Below are 14,183 nucleotides of genomic sequence, written 5' to 3'. Positions count from 1 at the left end.
CAGCAAGACCATGGAAAGCACCAGGGGCGATGATCATTTGCAGTTGGCTGCAAGGCAGGAACATTAGCGACTATGCAGGCCGGCATCCCACCGGCAAATAGTAAGCTGCTAACTAAAAAAAAAGTGCTCCCAGAGTGCACAGCTTGAGAAGCCCTGAAAATGCGCCATCCAGCTTCTTCACCACAGCAATCTGCTTACCAAGAAGATTCATCTGTCTTCTTCTATCAGTGTCTTTCACCACAGGTGAAGCCCTTTATGTTTCGTCTGACATACCTTCGATTAAAATTTCCACCCATCCTAGTGTTGTTTGTGTGTTTTAATTTAATTTAATATTTTAACTGTATTTTAATTTTAGGAATGTTTGAATGTTTTTATGTGGATCCTGTTTGGGTAGAAAAGTGGCATAAAATGTGTTAAATAATAACAAAGTAATAATAAATACAATTTTAAAAAAGATCATCCCACTGGGATTAGGAGACTGTGCATTTCTTACCCTCGTTACTAGTAGGAGAGAAACAGTGCGGTGAGGCATCTGGGCAAAGAGGTTTGGGTGCTTTGCCTTCCAATGATGGAGCCCTCCTTCAACATTCAGGTGACATTCTCCAAGTGGATAGTCATTAAACTGTGGAGTGTAATGTCACGCTTTCCACGTAAGCGATCACCAAAACATCAAGGGGAGCTCATCCTCTTGGACCATGGTTTAGCAACAGAAAACAGGAAGCTTAAAGAAATGCAGAGTCCCTCCGCTTAGGAGAAGACCCCCTCTCTGTGCCAGAGAGTAAACAGGCCCCCGGCGTCCCTGCCCATGACTGCCTGCCGCTGCTGTTGCCATGGGCACCGTGGGCGGCTGTGGGGGCTGTATACCGCTGACAGATATTTTTGTTCTAACTAACCGGAGAGGAGAGATCACTTGGTTTCTGGGAGGCAACAGTGCAGCTGGGTAGAGGCAGTTTTGACACAAGAAAGACTCCTTACCCAGGTGGAGATGGTGAGAAAAAAACAATGGAAATTTTCCATGCTCCATAAGGGGTTGGGGAGGCTCTCCAACAAAGTAAGGAACCAATTCTTCACATTTCAGTTTCATATGGGGAAGAGGTAGAATACCACAAGTCTGTAGCTCCCTTTCCTTAGCTTCAAGGAGATTTCCTTCTGACCACCTGTTCTTGCCACCAAACCTGCAACTCTGCAGGGGAGTAACTGTTCAATCATACAGAAAATCCCATCAAATTATATGGGCCTCTTGCCCAAATAGGGTGCCTAAGCTTAGAGGCTGATTGTGCAGTCCTATGTCTGCTTTCTCAGAACTCAATACCCTTTCAATCTGTGGAACTCTTTACTCTTTCCATTTCTGTCCGGGTACAATGCACAGGTCATTTGTGTTTCTTCCAGCAAAAAACCAGGGGTTACTGCATTTCTCTTTAGAAGTGGTAACGCCCCCCCCCCCCTTCAGAGATGAAAGCCATGGTCTTGCTTCTGAAGGTTGTTCTGGGCCTGTGTGTCTTCCTGTAGGCCCCTTCTAAGAATCCTTTACTATTTCTTAGGATGAAGGGGTGAGTCAAAATCCCCCCAACCCACCTGCAGTTGTTGATTTTCTTTCAAATCGTTTGAACTTGTCTCCTGAAACAGTGAGAGATAAAAGAGAGGGGGAGTTGATATAAATGTACTCTAGCCCTAAATTAAGTAGGACTCTGGTTTGTTCATTACATGCACACAGATAAAGCCTTTTCTGCCTCCCAGTACTTTGGAAGAGCCAAAGCTAGAAGGTTTTGCTTTGTCTAAAGAGCCATGAAAATGTCACGGCTGACCTTATAATATACATTTTTACCCCTCTAGGAACACTTAGGAAATTCAAGAAAGCCAGGGATCATTAACAGAAGCTCTCTGCACTTCCCCTCGGGGCCTGTAGGGAAATCATGACAATAAAACCAGTTTCAAAGCAATGAAAAAAGTAATCTGACTAGATGCAGTCGTAGGAACAACATTCCCATCATACAACCGTAACAAGACAAACTAGAACAACGTCTTAAGGACTTTCAGTCTCACTTGCATATTTATTGGCCTGTCTCATGTTTTGTTCTGCTGTCTGGCCTGCCTTGGGGGTTTTGCACTGATCGGGTAGCTTTCATGTGGATGGCACATGGTCAAAGTAGTTTTTTCTTTTTTAAAAAACCCTCTCTAATCCTGAAAAAATATATAAAAATTATAGGTATCTTCAAAAGAAAAGTCTGTTTCTCCAAAAAAACAAACAAAAACCCCCCCCAGGAAGTGCTTTATTCTAACAAGGGCTGTTAAAAGTTCTAATTGGTTTATAGCATTCTAAGGAAGTGGGGAAATAAACAGTGATAATTTCTTAAACATTACTTCCTGCCATTCAGATGAAGAGTACAGTTTATTAATGGACAAATAAATCAGTTTACTATGAGTAGTTCCAAGAGAGATCTAGTATAAAGCATTTTGATTGGGGCAGACTGGGAAGTGAAAATGGCCCCAGAATAAGTCATGCTAAATAACTTACAAGCCTTCAGAACTTACAAGTCGGCCCTGCCTGGACACCCTGTTTGGATTTAACCAGGGGTGCTCGGTATGCCCAACAACAGGTAAAAGGGGTGGAGCAGGAGGCAGCAGCAGTTGAGTTGACCCCAATTGTTGGTGTTACACCTCTACTGAAGCTTGACTCTGCTTTGTCATTGTATTGTCGAAGGCTTTCACGTCCGGACTCAATTGGTTATTGTGGGCTTTCCGGGCTGTGGTCTCTCAAATCTATGCCTCAGCTAAAATATACAGATGAGCAACAGGGATTTCACCACCCTCTTGATCTCTGCCTCTGCTTCAGCAGTTTCCAGGGGCCTGGTGTCTTAGCTTCCAACTTAATAACAGACAGTCTTTAAAATTAGGTGCTGACCCAGCAAGCCAGCCATCAATAACACAATTTGAACAAGTACTATAAGTAGACAGCATAGGAGGACCTGGCAGGATGTCAAAGGTGTGAACTACCCCCCTAGAAACTGCTAGGAAGACACTGAAGCCCCTTCCGCACATGCAGAATAATGCACTTTCAATCCACTTTCAGTGCACTTTGAAGCTGTGCGGAATAGCAAAATCCACTTTCAAACAGTTGTGAAAGTGGACTGGAAGTGGATTATTCTGTGCAGAAGGGGCATGAGAGTGGCATCTCTGAACACCTGGGGAAAGAGGTCCCTATCCCACGCAAACATGGCACAGATTGCTTTCCAGTATTTAAGTGTTACCCTGCCTTTAAAATTGAGCTCTGAATGCGGTCATGTCCTTTTCCTATGGGTGCGGAGTACTTTTGGCAGTGGGCGTTTTGTGAACAAACTAAAAAGAGCACAGTTTCATCCATGCTGTGATCTGCTTGGACTTTAGTGCTTTCTACACTGAGCCTCTGGAAAGCCTGAACATTGGATTGGCTTCCATGTGGATTAGATGCATTGGCTCCAGCTTACATCTCCCTCAGTCCTAGCTAATGATAAAGCATGTGAATGTCTTCATCAAAGCCCAGCCTTTACTAAATGCTTAGGAAATGCTTATATATGCCATTTGGCCATCAATCAGCTAAGAACCCTCTGTGGGCTGGAAATGCTGTCGAAATGCACAGAGCAGTCTTTGGCCTTTGCGTTTTGCCTCACAACTTCTTCCAAGCATTCTAGTAGACCCTAGAAACTTCCTGATACTTAAAAGACTTCTACCCTATTTTTCCAAAAAAACCATCCAAAAAAAAATCCTTCCAGGTTGCTTACAAGTCAGAAAACTCAGAAACATAAAATCAACTACAAATGTTAATGGTCAGAGGAAGCATGATCATCTACCAAAGGGGCAGGAGTCTTTATCTGATGCCTAAAAGCCAGAAGGGATGTAATTATATGAATTGAGAATGCATTCCAGAAACAGGCCAACCACTGAAAAAGCCCTGTTCCCGATTGCCACCCGCTTAATCACAGAAGTCAAACCCAATCTTAAGAATAGACAAGTCTGTAAGGGAGTAGGCAATGTTTCAGATCACATGCCCCCAAACAATTAGCATTTTACAGGACCGTTAAGAGTTTTATTTTGGAACTAGATCACAGAAGTGTGTGATGGGGGGTTCACATGGATCATCATTTGGGGCTGTCCAAAGTACCATGAGTACCTTGTACCACAAGGAGGAAGAGTTCTTCTACCAAACAGACTCTACAAGTGTGAAAGTTTAGGAGAAATCATGTTCACAGCTGGTGTAGTGTTCTACATCTTAGAGTAGTTCTACATCTTAGCCAATAGTCTTCATCAGTCACTGGAGATGGATCAAACCAACCAGTACCCCCACCCGCACCGGTAGTCATTCAAGGCTCCTACATACCTAAATCTGGGAACTGCTCTGTTCATGGCAAGCGAAAAACGGAAACTCCCTCTACTGATACACCACCATTTACCTGTTCAGTGGTGATCTGCAGTGTCAGGGTGACCTTTTATGTGTGTTATTGATGTTCTGTGGCGGTACCATGGTTGTCATGGTGACTAGGAAGTCCTGAGTTGTCACAAGGTGAATTCCACGTAAACGTTGACATCTCCTAGGACCAAATGGCCAGAAATCTGCAAACACATTCAGCAGCTAAGACAGCTACATTTTTAGGTAGTGAGCTGAACAGTACAGAAACAGAATCCTCTTGCTCCCTGATACCAAGCCCACCATTTTTTTTAGTGAGCCATATGTTATGACTAGACAATTGCTTGGCCAACCATTCCTGAGGTTTCAGTTTTGCTATAGCTTTCTTCTCCAGGAAGGAAGCACTGGCTCAGTTAAAGCCGTTTGGTGCATCGTTTATTTACTGAAATATTTGTAATCTATTTTTCCAGTTGTTGCAACAGACATATTGATTTACCTCACTTCATATTCCCGCTTTTCCAGCATTCCTCCAGTACCTACAGATCTTGAATCTCCATGCAGGAAGCTAATCGATTGTAACTCAACTAGCTGCAGGACATCTAGAAAAGTTGCTAATTTCTACAGTTCTCTCTGACCCCAGGTTTTTTTTTTCAAGTATGAGAAGGTTTGTAATAATGGCAAATGTGAAACTGACATCTTCCTCTTCCCCCAGTTTTCTACACAAGAACACAGGTTACTCAGTTTCACGCTGACTATGCAAGAAAAAGGAAGCAAGCATTTGGTGCAATGTCTTTGTTTAGAGACACATAATACTTTTTACTACGTGAGAAAAAGTTCTGTGTGACTCAAATATCTGCTGAAGCATAGCCATGCCACAGTTATTTCTAATGAAGACATTGTTGTATTGTTGACACAGATTCCAAAATCGACCATGTGCAAAAACCATAAATATTTCAATGGCCGCATCCACAGGCAAATTCGTACTGCTAGCCCAAAGCCCTACATCTTACGGTCTTTGGGATGTACAGCATCTCTTCCTCTTGCATTCTCCTTTGCCTTTGGCATCCTAGGAAAATATGTTTCCCAGGAAGTACTGGCAACATCCTCCAACATTTATCACTACTAGATAATAGGGCATGCAAAGGGTGCTTTCTGAATGGTAGCCGTGGTAGCCTTCTACAACAGAATTAAACAGGAGTCCAGTGGCACCTTACAGACTAAACATACTCCACAATAAGCATGCATTCGACAAAGTGAGCTGAAAGCTTAAGCTGGAATGAATGATTGGCTCATTCCGCACATGCAGAATAATGCACTTTCAAATGCACTTTCAGTGCTCTTTGAAGCTATGCGGAATAGCAAAATCCACTTGCAAACAGTTGTGAAAGTGGTTTGAAAATGCATTATTTTGTGTGCGCGGAAGGGGCCTTAGTTTTGAAATGCTGCTGGGTTCATTTCATTTTAGATTCCAAAGAGAGTAGTTTTCCATTTAGGTTACTTGGGACTGCAAAGAGAACATCCATATCTCAGAAATCTAGGTTTGAACAGTGAGCACCCTAAACATCACCTCATAATTCCTTTTTTTTTTTCAGCTAGACAAAGTTGAATGGGAAAGACTTCTCTAGCTGTTGGACCAGACAGTCATTTCTCATCTGAAGACACGCAACTTGCGACCCACCAGCTTTCTCGACTGAATTTCTGGTTACATAGCAGAAATGCGTGCTACGTGCAGAAGGCATCTTAAACACAGTGCCTCAAAAATAGTTAAATTTGATGCCCTTCTGGGGTGAACCATATGCTGGTCCAGTACTGAAGGGAAAGAAAAAACACTAAACCAAATCAGCAACACGCAGCAAGAGACGTCCCAAAAAGTTATGGAGGAAGGTGCCTTATGTTAAGCTTCAGAGACACACACTTGCTTAAATAAAGTTTTTATTGTTGTTGCTGTTGTTGTTGTTGTTGTAAGCATGTACAGAAGCTGCTATAGACAGAGCTGATGCCAGGAACATGGAACTATATTTTTGTTCAGGCCGGACAACCTCAGCACAAACTTTGCCTCATAAACTAATTGTAGCTGCTAGACCCACATCACTAACATAAAGCAGAAGAGGGTCCTCACAGCAACATCTTGAGAGAATACACAATGCTGAGGAAGGGAAGAAGCAACGGAGAAGCAACGGAGAAGCAACAGGAAAACACTGCTTATGCCCCTTGCAGCCTACCAAGTCAAAACACAGCCTAGGAGGCAGCGTACTGTGGGTCTGCTAGGCGCTCGGCAACCCCCTTCTTGTTTTTGCACTCCTAAACATGCAGCAACGCAAGGAGTTTATCAAGTCTTTGATGTGCTACTGGAGAAAGCTGTGGTCGGGGTCACAACCAGTGCAGACCTGCCCTAGATGGACTCTTACCTTGCTTAATGGCAAAGCTGCAGCTTCTGAAGGAAATGACGATATAAAACAAAGCTTGGTGCTCGAAGCCATGGGCTGGTTTTACAAAAAGCAAGGACAAATGCTCTGCTAGCGAATGGATTGTCCTAAGGCTTCAGGGTTAGGGTTTTGGCTGAAGGATGGTCCGATCTTGCCAAGTCTCACAAAGTTGTTCACAGTGAGTCGGCTGTTCAGATACCTCCCAGAGATCTTTAGGCAGCTCTCTATGGTTCCGTGCCTAGTTGATTTCAGATGCTTTAGACCAACAAATAATACTACTGCGATTAAAAGGGAATGAGAGGAGGAGGAAACCAAAACAGGATGAACACCACTTAAGTGCTCAGATGGGGACATTCACCTCAGCTTATTTTCTACAGTAAGCTCCTTGTCCATCCTTAGGATCAAATCATCCAAGAACAGCTACAGTTATGCCAAATGCAGAAGCTGATACGGCTGACTCCAAAAGGCAGTTCAGGTCTCTCATAAAATGGGAGCCCAGCACACTCCTTCTGTGGGAGAGGAATGCCTGCTCCACCCCTCACACCGCAGCTGAAAATGTGCCTGTTTCAGTGGAGATGCTTTTGTGGCGATGCAGCTGCTGCCCAATGGCATGGAATGTGTTATTAATCACATAACAGAATGGCCATTCCTTGCCAGGGTTACCAGGATCATAGGCCATCTACTCGCACCCCACAGTACTCATCTTCTGAACTACTGTTCAGAAGTAGACTGTTGAACTCTTGCAATGACAAAAGAAAACTTTGCCTTGTGCTGTGGCCACAGTAGCTTCCTCTCCACTGCCAACACTGAGCGAAGCACAGCCGACAGCAGTGTGGGATTATTTTAGCACTCAAGCAAGAGAAGAGGAAAGAAACTAAACACATTTCTCAAAGGAAGACAAGCAGGTGCAGAGAGGATGAAAGACTTCTCCCCTATGAGACTGATCAGAGCTAAAAATACAGAATACTAAACCAGATCCATAATGCTTTTTCCATTGCAGTTACTGGCTGACCCAAATGCTACCCAAATATGAACTAAAAGGCTACAACCTACAGCAGTATCTTGGGAGTCCAACTGTGCCAATAAACTTTGGAGTTACAAAGAATTAATTATGTTCAGCCTGAAAATTTGCTGCCTTTTTAACATGGACAAATAAAGAAACAGTACTGGATCCTGTGGATCTTGGGCACAACTGCTGTTCCAAGCAGTGCACTCTGATTTTCATCTCAAGCAGATCTATTTTCTTCCTTCGGCGAAGAAGCTACTGTGTGAGTTGTACCATGGGGGGGGGGGGGCAGAGCACCCAATTGTTCTCCACTCTGCTGAATTTTAAAGGCAGACACCTCCCCAATTATAACTATAATTTGGCGTGTCTTACTTAATTGTAATTAACTTCTTTTTAAAGGTCTATAAGCAAGATGCTGAACAATTTGTCTGCTTTCTGCAGGTTGCTTTTAACTTGCTTGAAGACGCAAGTATGACCAGGTATTGGTCAATTATTCCTTCCTCCCATTTTTGGCCTCTAACAGTTGCACAGAAGCTCTCTAGCGAGGGCAGTTGTCAGTGCAGAATGCATACTGTACAGTTCACTCATTCATGAAAATAAGTCCCCTTTTTCTCTGGGGGCTCTTATTGTCCCTTCAGTTGTACACATTGTTTATCAGGTTATCTTGAGATCTTGTACAGCACTTTGCTTGTACTACATATAATAACTTGTCAGTTCCCTTCCTCAGTAAAGGACAATGCAAAGAAGTTTTCAGGTCCAGCTGTAGTTCATGCGGCAGCTCTAAGAACCAACACATTTGAAGCGGGGTGTTTTGCACCAGACATGACTTTTGCTTCTGATTCACCTGTCAAAAATGCTCTGGAACGGTCAGAACAGCAGGGCTTAAGCATGCATTCCCTCCATGGGATTCAGCCCACCTCAACAAACAAGGGAATGGGACCCTCACAGAGGCAACAGGCATTCAATTCCCAACAGGCATTTTGTCCCTACTTCAACATCCAATGGCCCGCTGACATGAGAGTAAACAATATGCGGACCACCTCAGACAAGTGGCGCTCTTTTGCACCCTTCCCTACTGAAGAACACTGGAGAAAGACCATCATCTTTAACTGTGAATAGCTGATACATTTCAGGCAGTCATACGGCCAGTTAAGGCACAGAAGCCATTGCTGGTGACATCTGGCACTGCAACACGTCTTCTGATGGATCCAACAAGTGACGAAATCAAAACTTCCTCCCCCTGTGGCAGAATGTATGAAATCCAACCAGGTGGTATTGTGTGGCAACCTTGTCACTTGCCTGTGATGCTTTAGAGGGCTCCGACACACGGTCATCATGGTGAAAAACTACCGCATGAAGCCCGCCTCTGTTTCAACAGTAGCTGTTGCCAGGGTCCACACTGAAGTGCATGCATTTAAAAGGCAACTGAAGAAGAGAAAAGGTACACTTTATTCTAAACGTGTTTGTTCACTAACAATGCTGCTTTCTGGCTGCCAAAATAACTGGCTCTCCCACTTTTTTTGCCCCCCCCCCTTTTTTTGCCCCATGCCTGTGATTTATCGACAACCACTGATAAGACACAATCATTGAGTGTCTCTGACTCCTTTTCTGATATTCATGGGAGACTCCTACTGTTAGGTCCAAACTTAACATTTCAGAACTTAACATTTCAGAAACTGTTGATTGACACTCACTGCAGATTGCCTGTGTTTTAAAGATGGCTGTATGCCCAGTGCTTTAAGGAGATCAGATTTCTTAACTGCTGGAACCAGGGACAGAACACAGTTTCAAATAAACAAGAGATGCTGCCATTTCACTAAAACTGCATCTGTTCCTGAAAACAGATGGGGGGGGGTTTACCGACTCCTCTACCATGCCACTGCCCCCCCCAAGTAGCAAATGAATCCATTAACAAGCAAAGAGAAGAGGAGACGCTACCAGCAACCGCTGGTTGCCGTGGCAACGCAGTATCTAATGCTGGTTTTGCTAGGCTTCCCCCACACGCATATCAAATATGCCAACCTGGTGCCAGAGGGAAGGACTCACCCACACTCACATTTCAGATCCCTCTTTGCCCCCTCCCCAAAACCACACACACACACACACACACACGTCTGTTGTTTTAAGTCTGTCATTTTGCAAACAAGCCCAGATGACAACGGCAGGGACAAAAAAAACCCGGCTGCTTGATGTCACCGGCAAGCAGGAGGAGTGTGGCAGTAGCATCTGCTTCGTCCCTGCTATCTCTGGCATGTTGGCGATCTGCCCGTCATCAAAACTGCACAGCCCCGGGAGAGATGTTGAACATAGAAGGATCAAACTTCTGGCCACGGAAAGGGGAACCTTCAGCATCCCAGCCCTTCTTCAGCATCTCATGGACTTTCTGAAATTGCAACAGACGCATGTTAATTTATGCAGCACACATAAATACATGCAATGTACAGAGCCAGTGTGGTGTAGCGGTTAGAGTGTTATATCTGGGAAACCCAGGTACATATCCCTACTATGCAATGGAAGCAGAGAAAAAGAGCTGATTTTTATATGCCACTTTTCTTAACTGTAAGGAGTCTCAAAGTCGCCCACAAACTCCATTCCCTTCCTCTCCCCACAACAGACACCTTATGAGGGAAGTGGGGCTGAGAGAATTCTGAGAGAACAGTGACTAGCCCAAGATCAGTCAGTAGGCTACATGTGGAGAAGCTGGGAATCAAACCTAGTCCACCAGATTAGAGTCACCGCTCATGTGGAGGACTCGGGAACCAAACCTGGTTCTCCAGATTAGAGTCCACCTGCTCTTAACAACTACACCATGCTGGAAACTTGATGGGCCACCCACACTCTCGGGCCGTTTCCGCCAAGAGTTCTGCCGGCGTGAGGGCGCAAGCCTGTTCGCACGCAAGCGTGCGAGCAGGCCAAGCAGAGGCCCCCGCAGGAGAGGCGGCTCCGCATGGAGCCGCCTCTTCCCCCTTCGCCGCCCCACTCACGATGTCGCCGTGCATTAAGCGCTGCTGGCCGTGGAAGCCCGGCTTCACGCTGTCTTCTCCGGCCTCCTGGAGGTCAGGAGGACAGTGTGGGCGGGGCTTCCACGGCCAGCAGGTGACGCATCGAGACATCGCGAGGAGGGAGGCGAAGCGAGATAGCGTTCTCTTCCCAGCGGCGCGGTTCGCGACCGCGCCGCCCGCTGAAGACGCTTCAACAACAACCCTTTAAAAGTTTGGTTAAAGGTTTAGCGGCAACGGCCTGACGCCGCCCTGGGGGGAAGGAAGCGCAGTCAGGTCGCCGCTGCTGCGTTGCAGCAGCGGCGCCTGTGCGAACGGCGGCCTGGGGGCGACGTTTTTACCACCCCCAGGCCGTCGTTTTTGGGCCGTGCGGAAACGGCCTCGGCCTAGCTTAACTCACAGGGTTGTTGTGAGGGTAACATGGAGGAGGGAAGAACAATGTAAGCTGCCTTGGGTCACCACTGAGAAGGAGGAGGGAGGGCGGGTGGGAGGGAGGGAGGGTTCTTTATGAGTGGTACAACAAAGTGACCAAATGCTTTGAGCTTCCAGTATGTACAGCAGTAACAGGCATATCGAGTACTACAGACTCTGGCATGCCAAGTGCCTTCCTCAGAGCAGAAACAGCTGGGAAGAGAATTGTTATGTGCAATACGTGGGGCTGTTTATGTGAAGTATCTGTAACTCTGCTCCAAGGCGATATACCGTAAGTTCTGCACCCTGAATTATGCATAGAAGATACTAATTGCAGCATTTGCTCATTTTAATGGAACGGCTTCAGTTGACATGGTTTGTCCTCCATCAGCCCTTTTGAGTTATTGCTGATTTTGAATTGGTTTGGTTTAGGCAAAAAAAAAATAAGGGAAAGAAAGAAAGAAAGAGAGAGAGAGAGAGAGAGAGAGAGAGAGAGAGAGAGAGAGAGAGAGAGAGAGAGTATGATTAAGTGCCACTGCCAAAACACTGAGCAGCACATTTTCAAGCACATCTTCACAACTGTGAGTGGACAAATGGATTTCTTTTTTAGAGGAAAGCAAGCAAGCAAGCAAGCAAGCAAGCAAGCAAGCAAGCAAGCAAGCAAGCAAGCAAGAAAAAAAGCAAGCAAGCAAGCAAGCAAGCAAGCAAGCAAGCAAGCAAGCAAGCAAGCAAGCAAGCAAGAAAGAAAGAAAGAAAGAAAGAAAGAAAGAAAGAAAGAAAGAAAGAAAGAAAGAAAGAAAGAAAGAAAGAAAGAAAGAAAGCACACTGCAACTTGAGACAAACTTCTGCATCATGGAGTTCATGGAATGGTAGCTATACAATGAGCAATCAACTCTGATACACAAGAAAGGCAAAGACATTTCTTGGTAACGTTTGCCAACCAACTTCTAGATAAAAAGGAGATCCCTTTCTGTTTTTTTCATCAGTAAACTACCTAACAAATAAAGAAAGGAACACTCTGGAATCAGCAGCATCAGAAACCTCAGGCGTCACTACCCAACCACATCCTTTACAACTGAAATTCAGAAGCTGAGTTCTCAGCATCTCAATAAACGAAAATTCACAGAAGTCACAATTATTTTGGAAAACAGTGCAGTTTTTTTTCATTCAGAAGAGTGCAGATTTTTGATGTATATTATTCTGTGGTCTTAGTGCATCTCTGAGAGCTAAATACACTACTGTTGATATAAGAATTTCAATGTGTGTAAAGTTCAATACTGGTACAGATTTGTGTACAGATTTGAGAGTATTTTTACTTGTGATCTGTTTTGAACCTAATGGAAAAAACTAAGCTAGAGATGTGAAGGCCCAGAACAAACTGGAAAAATTTGGAGGGAAAACATGCATTTTTCCAAGACCCCCCCCCCCCCCATTTTTCCATCAGAAATTTTGGGAAGCACTGAAACAAACTTCCTGTGAAATATATTCTCTTTTTGAATGAGTGAAATGCTTTTAAACACAAGGTGGGTATGCTGCAAATACAGATCTTACATTCAAGATGTACTTCTGCACCTAGGATACCTACATACATACATAGTTTATTTACGGTCATTGACCAGCAAAATCCAAAAGAATTAAAATCATAAAATTTACAGATATTACAAATATACAGATTAAAACAGTTAACAAAATACAGATAATAGACCTCAGGAACTCAGAACATCAGCTCAAGATAATGAGTGGAAGGTCAGTCTAATAATAATTAATAATAAGGATTAGCTGGCAGAGCCAGCCTAGGATACCTAATATTTATAACAGAAGCATGCAGAGTTTTCATTGCATTTCTAATGTTGCATGCCTTTTGTAGTCCTTTTTAACATGACTTGTTGTTGATCTCTGCCTCAAACCATTGTGACACATACCGTGTTTCCCCGAATATAAGACAGTGTCTTATATTAATTTTTGCTCCCAAAGATGCGCTATGTCTTATTTTCAGGGGATGTCTTATATTTCTGTATTCTGTTCGTCAGGCATGCTTCCACACAAAAACTTTGCTATGTCTTATTTCGGGGGATGCCTTATATTTCGCACTTCAGCAAAACCTCTACTATGTCTTATTTTTCGTGGATGTCTTAGATTAGGGGAAACAGGGTATGTCTATAGACTGGATCAAAAGCTTACTGACCTACCTTGCTGGAGGGAAAAAAAAGAATAAAAGGATGTGGGGTAGAAACTATACCAAAGCCTCAGAGGAAGCCTGTGACAGTTTCATTGAGAACTGAGCTCTCTCTAACTGGAAAGCAAAAAATTAAGATACATGTGCTAAGGTTGCATAGGCTTCATCAGCTTACAAGTTTTTCTGAAGTACTAGGTATATTTACAATTTTGCTTGTAGAATGTTAATGCATTTATAAATTTTAAGTTCCATAAGTATGTCAAATATTGTAATGTTAATATGCTAAGAGTTATAAAAGATGCATTTAATGCTGTTAAAAGGGTAAAATTAATTATAGGTTTTGACATGACAGTAAGTAGTGCGTATATTTCAGGTTTTTTTGCAAAAACTTATTATTTTCTGGGGAAAAATTTCTTTTACTTTTTTCCTGTAGCTTCCAAAATTCTGGGAATTTTACATCTCTAGATGGGGCATAAATATTTACAATGCAATCCTAATAACAGTCACACCCTTCTAAGCCCACTTTCAGCAGACCTTGAACAGTGTAACTCTCTTAGGACCGCACTGTGAAGCTAATTCCACATCAGCTGATGCATTGTTCCTCAAGCCCCAGACAATGGACTCCTCACAACATCATAAAAAAAATAACTTAAGCAAAATGATATGCATGCTAAGATGGAGCTTGTCTGTTCTGCTGCACACTATTATTGTCTGATTAGATCTTCCAGTGACAGTAAACAAGTGAAAATTCAGAGCTAGATACAACATTTGATATTTTCCAGGA

General features: G+C 43.7%; 1 protein-coding gene across 1 annotated transcript in view; it reads right to left on the bottom strand.

Moving 5' to 3' along the window:
* Positions 1-6,296: 6,296 nt before the first annotated feature.
* NUDCD3 (NudC domain containing 3) overlaps positions 6,297-14,183 on the bottom strand; it is a 47,422-nt gene continuing 39,535 nt past the window's right edge. Inside the window, exon 6 of the mRNA XM_048512915.1 lies at positions 6,297-10,196. Within this exon, the coding sequence (XP_048368872.1) occupies positions 10,086-10,196 (111 nt within the window). The 3' untranslated portion in view covers positions 6,297-10,085. The remainder of the gene's footprint in view (positions 10,197-14,183) is intronic.

This window comes from Sphaerodactylus townsendi, linkage group LG12, assembly GCF_021028975.2.
Source record: "Sphaerodactylus townsendi isolate TG3544 linkage group LG12, MPM_Stown_v2.3, whole genome shotgun sequence".
NCBI lineage: Eukaryota > Metazoa > Chordata > Lepidosauria > Squamata > Sphaerodactylidae > Sphaerodactylus > Sphaerodactylus townsendi.
Note: the sequence above shows the minus strand (reverse complement) of the source record. Positions and strands in the feature narration are given on the sequence as shown.